This window comes from Xyrauchen texanus, chromosome 8, assembly GCF_025860055.1.
Source record: "Xyrauchen texanus isolate HMW12.3.18 chromosome 8, RBS_HiC_50CHRs, whole genome shotgun sequence".
Taxonomy (NCBI): Eukaryota; Metazoa; Chordata; class Actinopteri; order Cypriniformes; family Catostomidae; genus Xyrauchen; species Xyrauchen texanus.
In genome coordinates this window covers 41,713,286-41,730,071 of record NC_068283.1, presented here as the reverse complement: position 1 = coordinate 41,730,071, position 16,786 = coordinate 41,713,286, and the positions used below count along the sequence as shown (strand labels likewise).

The window sequence follows — 16,786 nt, the reverse complement described above, 5'->3', positions numbered from 1 at the left end:
TTTCCCATATACCCGCCTCTTAATTTCCGACATGATATAATTATCAAGCTTACCGAGGAGAACTTTTTCCTTGCATTAATTTCCTCAAGAAAATCTTGTCTACTAAAGTTTTGTTTCTTTTCCTCCATGTAAAATGAAAAGTTATCAAATGGATAGCAGCAAGTAAATTCTCCTGTGATGTTTAATGTCATTAAACTAACACATCTCATGCACTTTACATTCAAAACATTATCGTGAGGTGCTTGCTATTTACAAAATAAATAAAAAAGCATTTAAAAGATACATTTATTGCAACTATTTACTATTCAACTATTTTGTTAAAGTATCAGATTTGTTGTAGGCCAGGGATTTTTTAAGTCAAAGACAGTGGGCCTCCCTTGTGACGCAATGTACACGATGGCAAGAAAATGATGTCAAGCCTTTGGGCAATTAGACAATTAGCTTCTGATCGTAGGTGTACTGAAATTGAGATGTACCTGGGGATGTATTTTAAGGCCTTATTTCAATTCAGTGCCTCTTTGCTTGACAACATGGGAAAATCAAAAGAAATCAGCAAAGACCTCAGAAAAAAAGTCTGGTTCATCCTTGGGAGCAATTTCCAAACAGCTGAAGGTACCACGTTCATCTGTACAAACAATAGTACACGAGTATATACACCATGGGACCACGCATCCACCGTACCACTCAGGAAGGAGACACATTCTGTCTCCTAGAGATGAACATAGTTTGGTGCGAAAAGTGCAAATCCCTGGTGCACTTAACAAAATAGATGACATCATGAGGAAGGAAATGATGTGGATATATTGAAGCAACATCTCAAGACATCAGCCAGGAAGTTAAAGCTCGTCACAAATGGGTCTTCCAAATGGACAATGACCCCAAGCATACCTCCAAAGTTGTGGCAAAATGGCTTAAAGACAACAAAGTCAAGGTATTGGAGTGGCCATCATAAAGCCCTGACCTCAATCCGATAGAAAACTGAAAAAGCATGTTTGAGCAGAAGTCCTACAAACCTGACTCAGTTACTCCAGTTCTGTCTGGAGGAATGGGACACAATTCCAGCTACTCATTGTGAGAAGCTTGTGGAAGGATACCCAAAATGTTTGAACCAAGTTAAACAATTTAAAGGCAATGATACCAAATACTGACAAAGTGTATGTAAACTTCTGACCCACTGGGAAAGTGATGAAAGAAAGAAAAGCTGAAATAAATCATTATTTATGACTATATATCGACTATTATTTTGATATGAAATATTCTTAAAATAAAGTAGTGATCCTAACTGACCTAAGACAGGGAATATTTTCTATGATTAAATGCCAGGAATTGTGAAACACTTCTGACTTCAACTGTATGTTAACAGCTGTGCACAGCTGGCCACATCAGTGGATTCATCGATCTGGAGTGCAAAAAATGGACTGTGCCTGATGCCGTCTAACACTTGTTCCTTCACATCCTTTGCCATGTCAGAGATGCACCGACCCACTGTGTTGTCAGAGAGTAGAATAGACTCCAGCTTAGAAGCCGCTGCCTTTCCTACCATCAAGGAACGCATATCTTTGGCTGCCGGGAGATTCAATGTTTCTCCGATGTTATGTGCTTTGTCCACCTTGGCACTACACAGCACAACGTGAAATGCTGCTTCAGTGGCCTTCACATTTAATTTGACAAATTCTCAGACAACTTTTTTCTGACCTTGGAAGGCTGGAAGGCTTGGAAGTTTTCTTTGGGAAGAAAGGTTTTCCCGATACCTCAGCATGCTTGGTGTCAAGGTGGAGTTTAACAGGTTGCATGCTGTCATTAGCTAAAATATCCTGACAAATGACACACAAAGGTCGTGGTGCATCAACTGATCTTGTCCATGCAAATCCTTACCTTAAATCCTGCTTATCGTATCGTCGTCTTTTGAGTTTGACCCCTGAAACAGGATTCAAATTTGGTGGTCTCAGAAGCCACTCCATTGTAATTACAGACTAATACCTCATGTCTACTTTATTGGTGGCTTGACAAATATCAGAGAATCTTCACAAAGAACTGTTTAAATAAATAATGTATTTAATATAATAGTTCAACTCAATATGTATATATATATATATATATATATATTATACATTTTCCACTCTCTGTGCCTCCCCTGACATGCTCTTGCACCCCTCTGAGGGGGCATGCCCCACTCTATGAAACCCCCTCTTGTAGGCTAGTCGAAAAGGCAACCACGTTTTGGCCTTCCGTCCACACTGAGACAGTGTTTTGTCTAGGAAAAATGGAGCATTACGTAAACACTCTCCCAAGTGGACCAATTTTAAATCGCCATCTTTGCATTTTAGTGTGGACGGAGAAAATAGATATATTTGAAAACGATGATGTATTTGTTGTCATGGGATGCAGTCATATGATACATTCAACCCAAAACTATTAAGATGGTGACCCATGTTGAAGCAGTGTTGTTGTGCATGCTATCCACTTTCAGTGTGGACTGAGAGCTTTTATGTTGGTTTGACTTTTTTCCACAAGTGCTAATGTAAATTTTTGATTAAGTTACAGGATGATGATGATGTCAAACCTCCACAAGTGAAGGAGCACCCAGAGGCTGTAGAACCTAAACAAGAACCGATGGAGACCGAGGAGAAGAAACCAGAGACAAAGACCGAGCCGAAAGAGGAGGAAGTGTCCGGCACCAACAGCACAACGCCAGCCGGTCAATCCGCCCAGTCACGAAAGAAAAGTAAAACGTTTAAACCGCCTCTTTCAATGAAATAACTGTTACTTGATAGTCATATAACATCATGGTGATCCGTTACAGTATTTAAACCAGAGGAGCTCAGACAGGCGTTGATGCCCACATTAGAAGCTCTGTATCGGCAAGACCCAGAGTCCCTGCCCTTCCGACAGCCTGTGGACCCCACTCTACTGGGCATCCCGGTAAATCACATGAATCCATTTATATGTTATGTCAGTAACACTTTACAGTAAGGTTCCATTTGTTAACATTAGTTAGGTATCATGAGCTAACCATTAACAATATATTTGTTACACAACTTATTAATCTTTGTTTATGTTAGTTAATAAAAATACAATTGTTCATTGTTAGTTCATGTAAAGTGTTAGCGTTATGTCTTTATTTTCAGATACCAACATAATGGAATTGGGTCATTCCTGTTATGTAGTACTTTTTAAACTAAATCTTTTATAAAATGTAGGGTACACTAGACTTTCATAAATATTCTGTGGTCAAGATCAAGTACTTTAAGTGTATTATTTATAACTTGATTATTTACACAGTGGAATTCTTATTTAACGTGATGGAAATAAGGAGCTAAAGTTAGCCATGCTCAGTGAGGGATTGAGTTAACTAGCATTAGGGTGAACAGTGAAACGTCAGTGGATGTATAGTACATCAAGACCACTTGTTTGAGGAGGTCATGAGGTATCTGCATTAGTATAACTCACATCTGAAGAAATATAAAGACATCTTTACGAGTCTGAACTCATTAAAGGTATAGTCCAATATCTCAGCAGTCGTAGCGCACATGCGCGCACGGTCAAATTGAGGTATTCTTTGAAAGGCTATCGTTCAACTGTACGCAGATGCTAAGCGTTTTCATCAAAACCTAATTTTGTTATTTCTTTTTTCTTTATGTGCTAACAATTACTAAAATGGGAAGACTAATAGTGTTGTCAAAAGTACCGGTACTTCGGTACCAAGTCGATGCTAAAATAAAAAAGATGTAATGGTACCAGTGTTTCTGCTGTATCGGTAATCCCGATCACCGAATCTATCCTGTACCAGCGCGCAGTATGACTCGCACACGACTGCTTTAAAATGCTCACAGGCTTATTTTGAATGCGTGCTCTGTTACTTCTTGTACTCTGAAATGGACAATTAATCAAATTAAAATCATGACATGCCCTAGTATGATTTATTAAACCGATATAGGCTGCAATCTTACTGTGGAAGAGATGTGTACATTAAATAAATCCAACCTCTCATCCACTAGAAACTCCACAAACATTGAGAATCATTCACATTGTTTGAGATGACAAAGCAGATCACTTATCTATTGTGAATCATGTAAAATATATATATTTATATAATTAAAATCACAGCACCTGTGCTCTAATCTCAGCTCAGCTTTATTTATATCGCATTCAAAACAACAGTTAACCAAAGTGCGTCACAGTAATACAATTTAAAACATAACAACATTTCAAAATGACCACAAACACAAACACCTGTAATGTAAAATACAAACACTCCAATCTACATTTCATTCGTCAGACTTGAAGGCCAGTTTAAAGAGATGAAATATAAGACGTTACTTAAAAGTCTTCAATGATCGCACTGCGCAGTCGCTGTTCCAGAAAAGTGAAGGATACGACAAAAAACACGTCATAATAAAAGCACGATTCAAAATAAAATCTAGATGCCTGAAATTGAAGAAATTTAATAAAAAATATGGTACAACTTTATAGTAAAATATAATATTCTCTGTAATAAAATTTTATGACATGTTAAAAAGTTTTGTTCACTTGTTTAAAGTTTTAAGAATGTATTGATTAGACACCATTTTGATGATGGAATTAAATTAAACTTAAAAAACAATTCTGGAAAATAATAATTAAAAATAACTAAACTGGTGTGTTTAATAGCACATTATAATATTAGCATATTTTTGCTGTGGTATCGAAATTGGTATTGAGAACCTTGAATTTAGCTGGTATCGGTAGACTACTGAAATGTTGGTACCGTGACAACACTAAAGACTACGTAGAAACTGCAATCTAACATTCAAAACTAACACAATCTTATTTTTCAAATCTTTAGGTAAAATTGAGTAAATATAGTGTTAAATAAGTTAATTCATTTTTGCCATGTATGTAAATAAAATGTACTAATAATCAGTTGTGTGATATATGTGCATTGTAGCGGCCATCCTGCTCATCGACCATTAACAACCCATATCGGTGTTTATTCTCAAGACAACATGTTTAAAACGTTGTGATTTAGTTAAATAAACTGGAATATTGAATTTTTGTTTAGTTGGGTCTCATTTGAGATGTTTGCACCCTGCAACATCTGCTCAAACTAAAGGACTGAGATTATTTAAAATTATCTTCTGTTGTGATTATTATATTAATAAAATTATTCCCTGCTATAAAAGTGTACTTCATAGAAGGAATTGCCCTATATTTTTGGGAGGGTATCTTTTCATATAGTCAAAGTATGAGATAATCTCCCATGTATTTTATAATTTCATTTGCGCGTTTTGTGTTTAAGGATTACTTCGACATCGTGAAGAACCCCATTGACCTGTCCACCATCAAGAGGAAGTTGGACACTGGTCAGTACCAGGAGCCCTGGCAGTACGTGGACGACATCTGGCTCATGTTCAACAATGCATGGCTCTACAACCGCAAAACATCTCGCGTTTACAAGTACTGCTCAAAGCTGGCTGAGGTGTTTGAGCTGGAGATTGACCCCGTCATGCAGGGTCTGGGTTACTGCTGTGGACGCAAGGTATGAACTGCGGCCTGAAAACAAATCATGACAGTCAACTCGGAAATGAAGCGCCACTTGTATATGAAACTTGGTCCCATATTAATGAACGATGTATGATTTTACATTTTAAGGATAGGGACAGTAAAAATGAACAGAGTTTCTGTTCTCTTGATTACTTTAAGAGTGCGAAAAGGCCCTAAACATGCAGAATTTTATAAAAAAATGTTTGCATATGAATGCACTGGGGTTTTTTTGTCATTGGAAAAGAAAGCTTCTGTGAATTGTTCTTTAGAGAAATGCCCCTTAAATTTTGTTTCCACTTCTCTTACTCTGCAGTATGAGTTTTCACCTCAGACTCTTTGCTGCTATGGCAAACAGCTTTGCACAATCTCCAGAGACGGCACATACTTCAGCTACCAAAACAGGTAATGAATGGCACGATGCGGGAAATGGGTAGGGAAGGGTTGCTGAATGGGACAGTGATGCACCAAAATAACAGACTCATGATCTAAAGCACTATGTGGGTTTGTTTCGACTGATCACTTGTGGTTTGCATGCTTCCTAAACAGTCACAAGCGTGTTCATAGATAAATGTTGCGGGATTTGAACCTACAACCTTGGAGTTACCCGCCCAGCTCGTAAACTGATAGGTTACACCACCCTGAGTTTGGTACTTGAATTCAAATTCTTCTAGCAGTAAAACTCCCTGCCCCTAGTATTTGTGTAAATCCTGAAGACTTTGTATATGATCATAGTATGACTGAAAAAAATGCATCACTTTTTCCATAACCCAAGACTTTTCTGTGACATTCGTGCATGTACTTGATCATATCACAAGACGTTCAATTAATTATTTTGTGGTTTATAAGAAAAGATCATACCTTACCAAAGAATAGTGTCTACACTCTGCATGACTTAACATCCTGTCAGTATCCATCATTTGTTTTGATATGACAGCGTAGCACATTCATTTGTAACCTGTGCTCTGCTCGGCCTGTCTGCTGTGTGTTGTGTCTGTTCCCGCCCCATTCTGCGCTCTTGTGCTGCGCTGCTGTCCGTGTGCCGGTTTGCCTGTGCTCTTGTGTCCTGCGTCCAGTTCACCCAAATATGGCCTTGTTGCCGACAGGTATCACTTCTGCGAAAAGTGCTTCAACGAGATCCAGGGCGACAGCGTCACCCTGGGAGATGACCCGGCACAGCCGCAGACGTGCGTATCTGCTCTTTATTTCAGTTCAATTGAATGAGTTGTGCTTGTGCACATTTCTGGAGATTAATTAATGTTTTGTGTCTTTCTAGTATGATATCTAAGGAGCAGTTTGAGAAGAAGAAAAATGACATGCTGGACCCTGAACCGTAAGTGTCGCAATTAAATGTCCTTTTTAACCCAGTGTGTTGCGCGATGTGGGTATGTTTGGAATGGCATACTACCATACTGCTAATACTATATCTTTGTATTATGTATACTGTGCACTGTATACTAGTGGCCGATACAATGCTGATATCACACAATTTAATATAGTAAACGTAAAATTGCTAAAAAATAAATAAATGTATAAACTCTTAAGCGCACTATATTTGCTTATCACATTTTTTGCAATTGCAATCGTGCGTACAGTGCATAGCGAATAAGATATTTACTTCTAGCTCACGTGAAGCGCTTTTACTTTGAAGTTGCACTCACATGCTCGTGCGATCTCTTGATAGTTTAAATGGTCTGAATTGACTGCTTGGATAGTCACGGACTAACCATCATGATTTGTGAATCAGAGGAACATTTGATCCTGAAATTTTGATTCTTGCAGATAGAATTTGTGCTTTAGAGGTAGATAAATGAGGGGCAGACTTGTAAACCTGTACGCATTTTGACATCAAAGTAGGCTGGTACGAACTGTCACTCTAAACTATGCAAAAAGCTGCTGATGCCTTTGTGTTCAATTGTGTATGTGCAGTACTCAAGTCTAACAGCAAGAGGCAGCTGCGTCTAGTCTGCCGAAAAGCAAAAGAAGAAGAGTTCGACCAATCATTGCGCATGCAGGGTTCATACCCCCAAAATCAAGCAAGGATGATTAACAAATGCATAATGCCACACGAAATAGGTTTTATCCCTCTCGTTCCCTCTCCTCACTCCGTCTGGCTGATTCCTCAAGTTAGGATGATGCTTTTAACTCCTTTGCAAAGGTAAACCTGGGGTGGATGTGGAAATTTGAAATTGTGAACTGAGTTAACGCATACCTGCCAACCTTCGGAAAATATTTAACGTTAGTAAAGTTAACCTAACGTTATCTAATTTACAAGCTAGCTTGCTTGTTCACAAGGCATTTAAGTTGGCAAACTAACGTTGTTATATGGTCGGTGTGTCCCAGATTGTTAAACGTCACTTTTCATAGTACTGTATTCATAATTATTATTGCAGGCAAACCCATCACTGTAATGAGAGGAGCAGATCATGGCAGGATGAACAAAAAAAAGCAATTGCACATGTCGCATAAATAACGTTACCTAGAAATGTACCGGGAGGTGTGTGTGCTGCGCGTGCGTGTGCGCGTGCGTGTGCGCGTGCGTGTGCGCGTGCGTGCGTGCGTGCGCGTGTGTGTGTGTGTGTGTGTGCCTTGCAGTTAAAATAAACACATCACATTAGGAGGAATTGGCAGGGAGAGAGAGAGAGAGAAGCAGTCCTAAAAAGAAGCGAGTCTATGCCCCCCCTGAAAGTTCCTCACAAAGTATCGGGAACAATGGCTGTGCCTCCGCCCCTCAACTGCCAAATCATGAATTTTGCACATTGTGCAATTATTATGTTGTACATTAACCACCAATTTGCTTAATGTATTAATGTAACTAAACCTCTAGTTTCAAAGGCCTACATTCCTAGCTAATGTTTTAATCGAAATGGCTAAATATTGTTCATTAGGCCCATATGATGTGTGCCTATATAAGCGGATTCAGTTATTTAATTATTATACAGAATATTGAGTTTTATTCATAATTGACAGTGTTTTACATCGCAACATAAGTTTCTTTGACCGTGTGCAAATGTGAACTAAGCGTTGCACTATTGTGGTACTTAAAATATTTTCCTGCGGTTGGCAGGTCTGTGAGCGCTCCACAGGATGCTGTATTTGCTCAAGTTTTGTGAGGTTTGTTTATTACATCTGTGTAAACGAGATATGCGTGTATTTGCAAACGGTATATGATATTAGTTTTATGGGTAATTGCCTTTTTTATCATTAGACAGTTAAAAGTTACAGGGAACTGTTGAGGAGAGAGAGGGAGAATGAAACGGACAAACACTTTAACATTATGAGCTCAACCGCGTCTGCCGCGGCCCTGATATGCGGACCATTTAAATGAGACCGTGTCTATTATTGTAGTAACACCATGGCATGTAATAATGAAATGTGAAAATGAACCGTGACTGGTCGTTTACATGTCTCGGGCGCTTCACATGCAAGCAGACTGTTCTTGGCGCCTTCAAGAAACAAATCAGCCAAAAGGGAAAATTTGTCATCTGATGCTGATAATGAAAAAGCTGCATTATTGATCACCGTCGACCACAACTTTACACAAAAATTCTGTGTGCATGTAATCCTGAGATTGCCCATTATATTTGCCAAAATGTGCAACAGACAACCAGAGTACACCACATGAAATATGCCACAGTGCAATGCACTTAATTTGACTTTCCATTTCTAGTTGATCATTGAACTGGAAGAAATTTCAGCCGCAATTTTGAACATCCTCTTCTTGACTCATTGGATAGGATTGGTCTGGCAAAATACATTTTCACACAAAAGTGCATTAAAAATGCAAAATAGCTAAAACCTCAATTCCCAAAGAAGTTAAGTATACAAAATGCCAATAAAAACTTGTATTGAAAACACTGCAACAACCAGTTATTTTGTTTAACCTTGTGAATTCGAGTTTTATATGTGTGTTTATATACACTACATGGCCAAAAGTTTGTGGACACCCCCTTCTAATTAACAAACTTGTTTACTCCATTAAATCCAGTAAAGAAAAATCTTAATGTTTCTTTATATAATGGCTTGGGATTTGTGTGCTTCCAAATTTGTGGCAACTGTTTGGGGATAGCCCTTTCTGTTCCAGCCTGACAATGCCCCTGTGAACCAAACCCCGACGATTATGATATAATCATGATCCTGCGTGTGCATTTTCATTGAGCATCTTGTGAAAGTGCTTTAATGAAAGAAAACTTGTTCTTTAGTACAAAACGAGTTACGTTCATGTCACAAAAAATGTGCTTATTTGATTACCGATCACGAAATGTGTGGAATCTTAAATATTTCTTCATTATGTCGTACCTTTTTCAAAATCACGCCGAGGGGTAATCACTAGCACGCAAGTACAGCAAGAGAGGAGCAGGCGATTTTATTTGAGGTTTTTGCAGCTGTATTCCAGTCTCTACGTCTTGATGTAATCCTTTCTCATGATCATGCAGCTGAATGGGAAGATCCATTTCACCATTTGAAGTTGGCATGTCGTTAAAAAACATACCAACAGAAATCCTTATCCAGTAATCGCAAATGATGGGGAAAGTTATGGCAAAATCATGGAAACTCATTGGTCAAACAGTGTTGGGACCTTGATAGCTAAATGCCACTTTCTGAAATAAACTTGCAGCGTAGCGTGATCATTTGAGAGTATGCAAAGGAATGCATGAAACGGTAATATGTTACACTTTTTGCAAAATAATGGTATGCAGTAATACAGTGTACACTGTGCACTTTGTGGTTAAGCAGTACGATGGTACCCTTTTTCCAAACATAACCAAAATTGTAATTTTAACTCTTTTCTTTAACAGTTTTGTTGAATGTAAAGACTGTGGCCGTAAGATGCATCAGATCTGTGTGCTGCATTATGACGTCATCTGGCCATCGGGGTAAGAGTGACATCCTTAAACCTCCTGCATTTCACAATTAAATCATACACATTATACGCTCCCTACAGCTGCTGTTTTTCTCTCACAACAGTTTCATCTGTGACAACTGTCTGAAAAAGTCTGGCAAAACAAGAAAGGAGAACAAATTCTGTGCTAAAAGTGAGTGCTTCTAAAGTGTCTACCCGTTTGCCTCCGTTTCTGTTGATTGCATAGTGAAGTTAACCCTGTTTGTGCGTTTCTCATTAGGGTTACAGAGCACCAGACTGGGCTCGTACATTGAAGACCGTGTAAATAAGTACTTGAAAAGGCAGAATCACCCAGAGGCTGGAGAGGTGTTTGTGCGGGTGGTCGCAAGCTCGGAAAAGAATGTAGAGATTAAACCTGGGATGAAATCCAGGTACAGCCTCTCATGAATATAGTTTATTGCCGTTTAATTGCATTTTAATGATTTTGAGACACTGAGTTCTAGTACTGAAATCCATTAGAATACATATTAAAGATTTTGAAATATACATTTTTAAGTTAACGTAGACATGAGGTAGTATTTGCTAATCATTTTACTTTCTTAACATGATGTGTTTGAGTAAAACAGGATAGTAACGGAAGACAAATGTAGGCTTTGTAGGCAAAAATTGTTTTTGTTTTTCTTTGAAGTGATGTGCACTCATGATTCATGCACAATATGGCCAGTAACATATATTAAGAAAATGAACAAAATACCATTTTGATTTTGTACTGACTTGGTACTGTTTTTTGTGTGCCATGTACCTGAACTGAAAAATGCTGATTTTTGTATCGCCTATTTTCTCTGCAGGTTTGTTGACTCGGGAGAGATGTCAGAGACCTTTCCCTACAGAACCAAAGCACTTTTTGCATTTGAGGAAATTGATGGAGTGGATGTGTGTTTCTTTGGAATGCATGTCCAGGAATATGGATCCGAATGTCCCTTTCCTAACACCAGGTAGCATTGTGCAAATACTGATCAGTCAATTCATTAAGTCTTGAAGGGGCTAAATTGATTGATTCCCTATCTTGTGTGTTCCTTCTTTGCAGACGGGTATACATATCATATCTCGACAGTATTCACTTCTTCAAGCCTCGGTTGCTAAGGACTGCAGTTTACCATGAAATTCTCATTGGTTATTTGGAATATGTTAAGAAACTTGGGTAAGTTTTGAACCACTTTCACCAACATACTGAAGTCACTTCAAATGCTGTTTATTATAATATATGCAAGGAAAAGTATGAATGATTTTAAGTTTTATTTTCTGTGGATCTTTAAGTTTATTTACTATACACCAATGCATGTGATTTGTCCCCATATGCAGATATGTGATGGGTCATATTTGGGCCTGCCCACCCAGTGAAGGGGATGACTACATCTTCCACTGTCATCCTCCTGATCAGAAGATCCCCAAGCCTAAGAGACTCCAGGAGTGGTACCGCAAAATGCTAGACAAGGCCTTTGCAGAACGAATCATCCATGACTATAAGGTGTCTTTATTAATGGCTTTTTTTTATTAATGGGTTTTTATCTGTAGGTCTGTTTCAATTCTCAGTAGTTCGAACATCAGACTGTTACAATTACTGACTCTGTGTGTTTTGCAGGACATATTTAAGCAGGCCACAGAGGACCGGCTGACAAGTGCCTACGAGCTGCCCTATTTCGAGGGTGATTTTTGGCCCAATGTTCTGGAGGAGAGCATCAAGGAGCTGGAACAGGAAGAGGAGGAAAGGAAAAAAGAGGAGAATACGGCCTCTTTTGAGACCATAGAGGTAAGTCAGGGAGCAAAGTGGTGTGAATGAATATTTAGAGTAGTGCTAAGACTTTAATTAAAAAAATCTTGGTTTTCCACAGGGAGCTCAAGCCGACAGCAAGAACGCCAAAAAGAAGAACAATAAAAAGACCAACAAAAACAAGAGCAGCATGAGCCGCACCAACAAAAAGAAGCCTGGGATGCCGAATGTAGCTAATGATCTGTCCCAGAAGCTTTATGCAACAATGGAGAAGCACAAAGAGGTCGGGCCTGTTTTATCTAAAAACAAATCTTACCCAGAATGCCATATCTATTGCTCGGAATTCAAGACTGTGGTAAAATACTGACCAGCTCACCTCTTGCTTCCTCAAATCCAGGTATTCTTCGTGATTCACCTGCATGCTGGTCCAGTGGTCAACACCCTTCATTCGATCATGGACTCTGACCCACTGCTGACCTGTGATCTGATGGATGGACGTGATGCCTTCCTGACACTTGCCAGGGACAAGCACTGGGAGTTCAGTTCCCTACGCCGCTGTAAATGGAGCACTATGTGCATGCTGGTGGAGCTACACAATCAGGGCCAAGACCGATTTGTGTACACCTGCAACGAGTGCAAGCACCATGTAGAGACACGCTGGCATTGCACCGTCTGTGATGTTAGTACCTTGTTTATAGCTTTGACTGAGCAACTTGCCATAGTTTACCTTTTTTCCCTCCTTTTTTGTAAATCTTTCATATTTTTTTAATTAGTCAACAGAAATGTTACTTCATTATGGCATGTAATTACTAGACACAGGGTCAAGGGCTATTTATTATCTATTCTTGGGGAGCCACTTTCCTGCAGAGGTTGATCTGAACCAACTAATCATGGTCCTCGGGACTACTTGGGATTACTAAAAAATTACAGCCAGCTGTGTAAGAGCAGGGTTGAAACTAAGCTCTGCAGGAAAGCTCTAAAGATCAGAGCTGGCAACTAGAAGGTTGCAGGTTCAAACCTCTCAAGGGGTGAACATTACGTTATGACCATGGGGCTGAACTTGTAACAAAAAATTAAATGCCTGTCAAAATGAAGTTGCATAAAAACAGTTTAACTGCCAATGTCATGAAGTACAAAATCAAGATTCGTTTAGATGATTATTTCAGGTAAAACAATTTGTAATTAATTTTGTTTCTGATCTTCTTCCAGGACTTTGATCTATGCATTAACTGCTACAATGCCAAGGGCCATGAGCACAAAATGTTAAAGTGGGGTTTGGGCCTGGACGACGACAGCAACAACCAGGGCGGCGAGGCCAACAAGAGCCCACAGGAAAGTCGACGCCTCAGCATCCAACGCTGCATCCAATCTCTGGTGCACGCCTGCCAATGCCGCAACGCAAATTGCTCACTTCCATCCTGCCAGAAGATGAAGCGTGTGGTGCAGCACACCAAGGGCTGCAAGCGCAAGACCAATGGAGGCTGCCCCGTCTGCAAGCAGCTCATCGCATTGTGCTGCTACCACGCCAAGCACTGCCAGGAGAACAAGTGCCCTGTGCCCTTCTGTCTCAATATCAAGCACAAGTTGCGGCAGCAGCAGATTCAGCAGCGGCTGCAGCAGGCGCAGATGATGCGACGACGTATGGCGCTAATGCAGTGCAGAGGAATGCCTCAAAGTCTACCCTCCCCAACTACCTCAGGAGGTCCCGGGACACCCAACTCTCAGCAGCTGCAGCAGCCTAATACAACTCCGACCGCGCAGACATTAGCCAACCAGCCGCAGCAGACACATCAGAATGTGGCAGGAATGGTGCAAGCTTTCCCCAGCCAAACCTCTACACCAGGTTCCCAGGGTAAAACAGGACAGCAGTCCTCACCTCTGCCCCAGCAGCAGTCACCCCTGCCCATGCCCCCTCAACAACAGCCACAGCCCTCGCCACAGCAACACCAGCAGCAGGCTGCAATGACTGTTGCAAGACAAATGATGACCAAAGTTAAGCAGCAGCAGCAGCAGCAGCAACAACAACAGCAACAACAACAGCAGCAACAACAGCAGCAACAACAGCAGCAACAACAACAGCAACAACAACAACAACAACCGCCACCACAGCAAGATTACAGAATGAATATGAATGGCATGCCGATGAATCAACCTCGCATGATGGCTCCCATCCCAATGGGACCACGAGGTCCTCCGATGGTTCAGAACATTCAGCCCGGCCAGTGGACACCTGGCATGCAAGGGCAAATGCAGAATCCGCAGGCACCTCCATTGCAGCAAGTGCCCCAACCGCAGATGGCAATGGCTCCTCAGCAGCCCCAGGTAACGCAGACACCCCAACAACCCCCCATGATGCATCAGCCACGGCATATTCAGGGTGCCATGCCTCCACAGCAGATCCCTCAACAGGCCCCTACGCAAGTCATGCAGCAAAGAGGGGTGGCCAGCAGTATCGCGCCTGGAGCGCTTCAGGACCTGCTGCGCACCTTAAAGTCACCAAGTTCTCCGCAGCAGCAACAGCAGGTCCTCAATATCCTCAAGTCAAACCCCCATCTCATGGCGGCATTCATCAAACAGCGGACGGCGAAATACCAGGCCAGCCAGCCTCAGCAACTGCAGCAGAACCCACAGGCCATGCTCGCAGGTCAGCCGGGACTGCAGAACATGGCCGCCATGCGGGCTGGCGCTGTGCAGCGACCTGGCATGCCGCCTCAGCAACCTCAGCCCGCCGCTACTCAGGCCATGGCTAACCTTGGACCCCAGGGACAAATGATGAACGCCGCGCACAACGGTAACCAGCAGTTGTTTCGCCGGCAGCTCATGCGACAGATGCAACCAGGCATGACTCCAGGACAAGGGAGATTCCCGCAACCTCAAGGAGCGGCAAGTTACTCGCAACTCCGCATGCAGCAACAGATGGCCATGCAAGGAAGCGCTGGGCCCATGGGTCAGATGGCGCCGATGGGCCAGCCTGTCATGAGCATGGACACCCAGCAGAATATGCTGCAGCAGCGCATGCTGCAGCAGCAACAACAACAACAGCAGCAGCAGCAAATGCTAAAGCAGCAGATGGGCTCGCCGGCACAAGCCGCTTCCATGAGCCCGCAACCCCACATGCTTGCAGGACAGCCTCAGGGAGCTCACCTGCCCGGACAGGCCATGGCCAACACGTTGGGCAACCAAGTGAGGTCACCTGCTCCTGTGCAATCACCCCGTCCCTCTTCCCAACAGCCACCACATTCCAGCCCATCCCCGCGCATGCAGCCTCAACCCTCCCCACAGCACGTCGCCATGCACTCTGGCTCCTCCCACCCCGGCCTGGCGGGGCCCATGTCAGGTCCCATGGACCAGGCACACCTGTGCACACCCGAACAGAGCGCAATGCTTCCACAGCTGAACACGCCAAATCGTGGAGGGCTGACTAACGACTTGAGTATGTTTGGCGACACCACGGGAGACACATTAGAAAAGTTTGTAGAGGGATTGTAGCATTAAGAGACATTTTAGGAGAATGGTTTGCGTTTTCTACTCAAGTTGTACTTAAATAAGAACTCGACCTGAAGACGACTAAATAATGGATTGTAAGAGGTTTACACAACTAATGGACCGCTTTTTCTTCCCTAATGGGTGGATTGAAATTACTGTTTAAAGAGCAGAATCACAAAGGGTTGTTTCTGGGAGGGATCCTGTTCAGTCCTGGTCTGTGTTACTTTTTAATTATTTCTATTTAGTTTTTCCTGGGGAGGGGGGGTTATTTTGAGCGATGGACTTTTTAATGGAATTTCTCAAGGCAAAATATTTGATTTTATTATTGAAGACTTTCATTTTGTATGTTTTCAAACTGAGATGCGCTCTTTTGTGTGTGTTTAGGGACTGTAAGATAAGTGGTGTGGAATTTGGATCCAGAGAAATCCTCATTCCCAGCTGATACGTATTCACATTACAAGGTTTGGAAAAGGACACGCAGCCCTTTTCTCTAAACCGTGGAGTTTGTACAGAGGACCTGTGTTCATTTGTACAGAAAGGAGCTTGGTTACTGCTCTCACACAGACACGAACACACAAGAGCAAATTGTGAAAATTGCTCTTTATTTTTCAAGGTGCCCAAATGTGTTTAATTTATTGGCCTGGATTCTGTAGTTGTTGCTTAAGGTGTAGGAAATATGTTCCTCTTGTTTTCTCTGATCTCTGAAACATCAATGAAGTCTCCACTTCACGGATGAGGGCGGAGCTTCGTCTGACTGCTGATTTGTTCAAAGAGTTCTTCGGTTTTTTTCTCCTCCATGAAACTTGAATTGAAGGTGAACGATTCTTTAATGTAAATCATGCAGCTTGATGACCGTGTAAATAAAAGCAAAAAAGATTGAGATCGCTGTATAAACTGGTTAAGATTAAGAACTTGTTTCGTACTTATATACCATATTGTTAAATAAACTGTGTGCAACAGACAATGTGACTTTGTTTTTAATATATGTGGATTGTCAGAGCTCTTATTTCTGATAAATGGGACGAAACTGAAACTAGGGGTGGACGATACTCCAGTTAAAACATTGCACCGCTTGAAATGGATCAAGTTGCATTTTTATGCAAAATGGCGTCACTTTTTTTTAGGGCTTTGTGACCAAAAATACATGTATTTATTTCCCTGTTGTT

General features: G+C 41.4%; 1 protein-coding gene across 7 annotated transcripts in view; it reads left to right on the top strand.

Annotated features, from left to right (window-relative positions):
• Positions 1–16,578, top strand: part of LOC127647451 (histone lysine acetyltransferase CREBBP-like) — a 66,377-nt gene extending 49,799 nt beyond the window's left edge. For 3 of the 7 annotated variants that reach the window (XM_052131704.1, XM_052131699.1, XM_052131698.1), the window contains 16 exons: positions 2,539–2,725; positions 2,804–2,922; positions 5,279–5,518; positions 5,837–5,925; positions 6,597–6,707; positions 6,797–6,853; positions 10,320–10,397; positions 10,489–10,556; positions 10,644–10,794; positions 11,212–11,358; positions 11,451–11,564; positions 11,726–11,891; positions 12,006–12,173; positions 12,256–12,417; positions 12,532–12,813; positions 13,344–16,578. In XM_052131704.1, coding sequence (XP_051987664.1) covers positions 2,539–2,725; positions 2,804–2,922; positions 5,279–5,518; positions 5,837–5,925; positions 6,597–6,707; positions 6,797–6,853; positions 10,320–10,397; positions 10,489–10,556; positions 10,644–10,794; positions 11,212–11,358; positions 11,451–11,564; positions 11,726–11,891; positions 12,006–12,173; positions 12,256–12,417; positions 12,532–12,813; positions 13,344–15,623 — 4,419 coding nt within the window. In that variant the 3' untranslated portion in view covers positions 15,624–16,578. The remainder of the gene's footprint in view (positions 1–2,538; positions 2,726–2,803; positions 2,923–5,278; positions 5,519–5,836; positions 5,926–6,596; positions 6,708–6,796; positions 6,854–10,319; positions 10,398–10,488; positions 10,557–10,643; positions 10,795–11,211; positions 11,359–11,450; positions 11,565–11,725; positions 11,892–12,005; positions 12,174–12,255; positions 12,418–12,531; positions 12,814–13,343) is intronic. The other 4 variants (XM_052131703.1, XM_052131702.1, XM_052131700.1 and 1 more) reach the window with 4 other exon arrangements.
• The last annotated feature ends 208 nt before the right edge of the window (positions 16,579–16,786 follow it).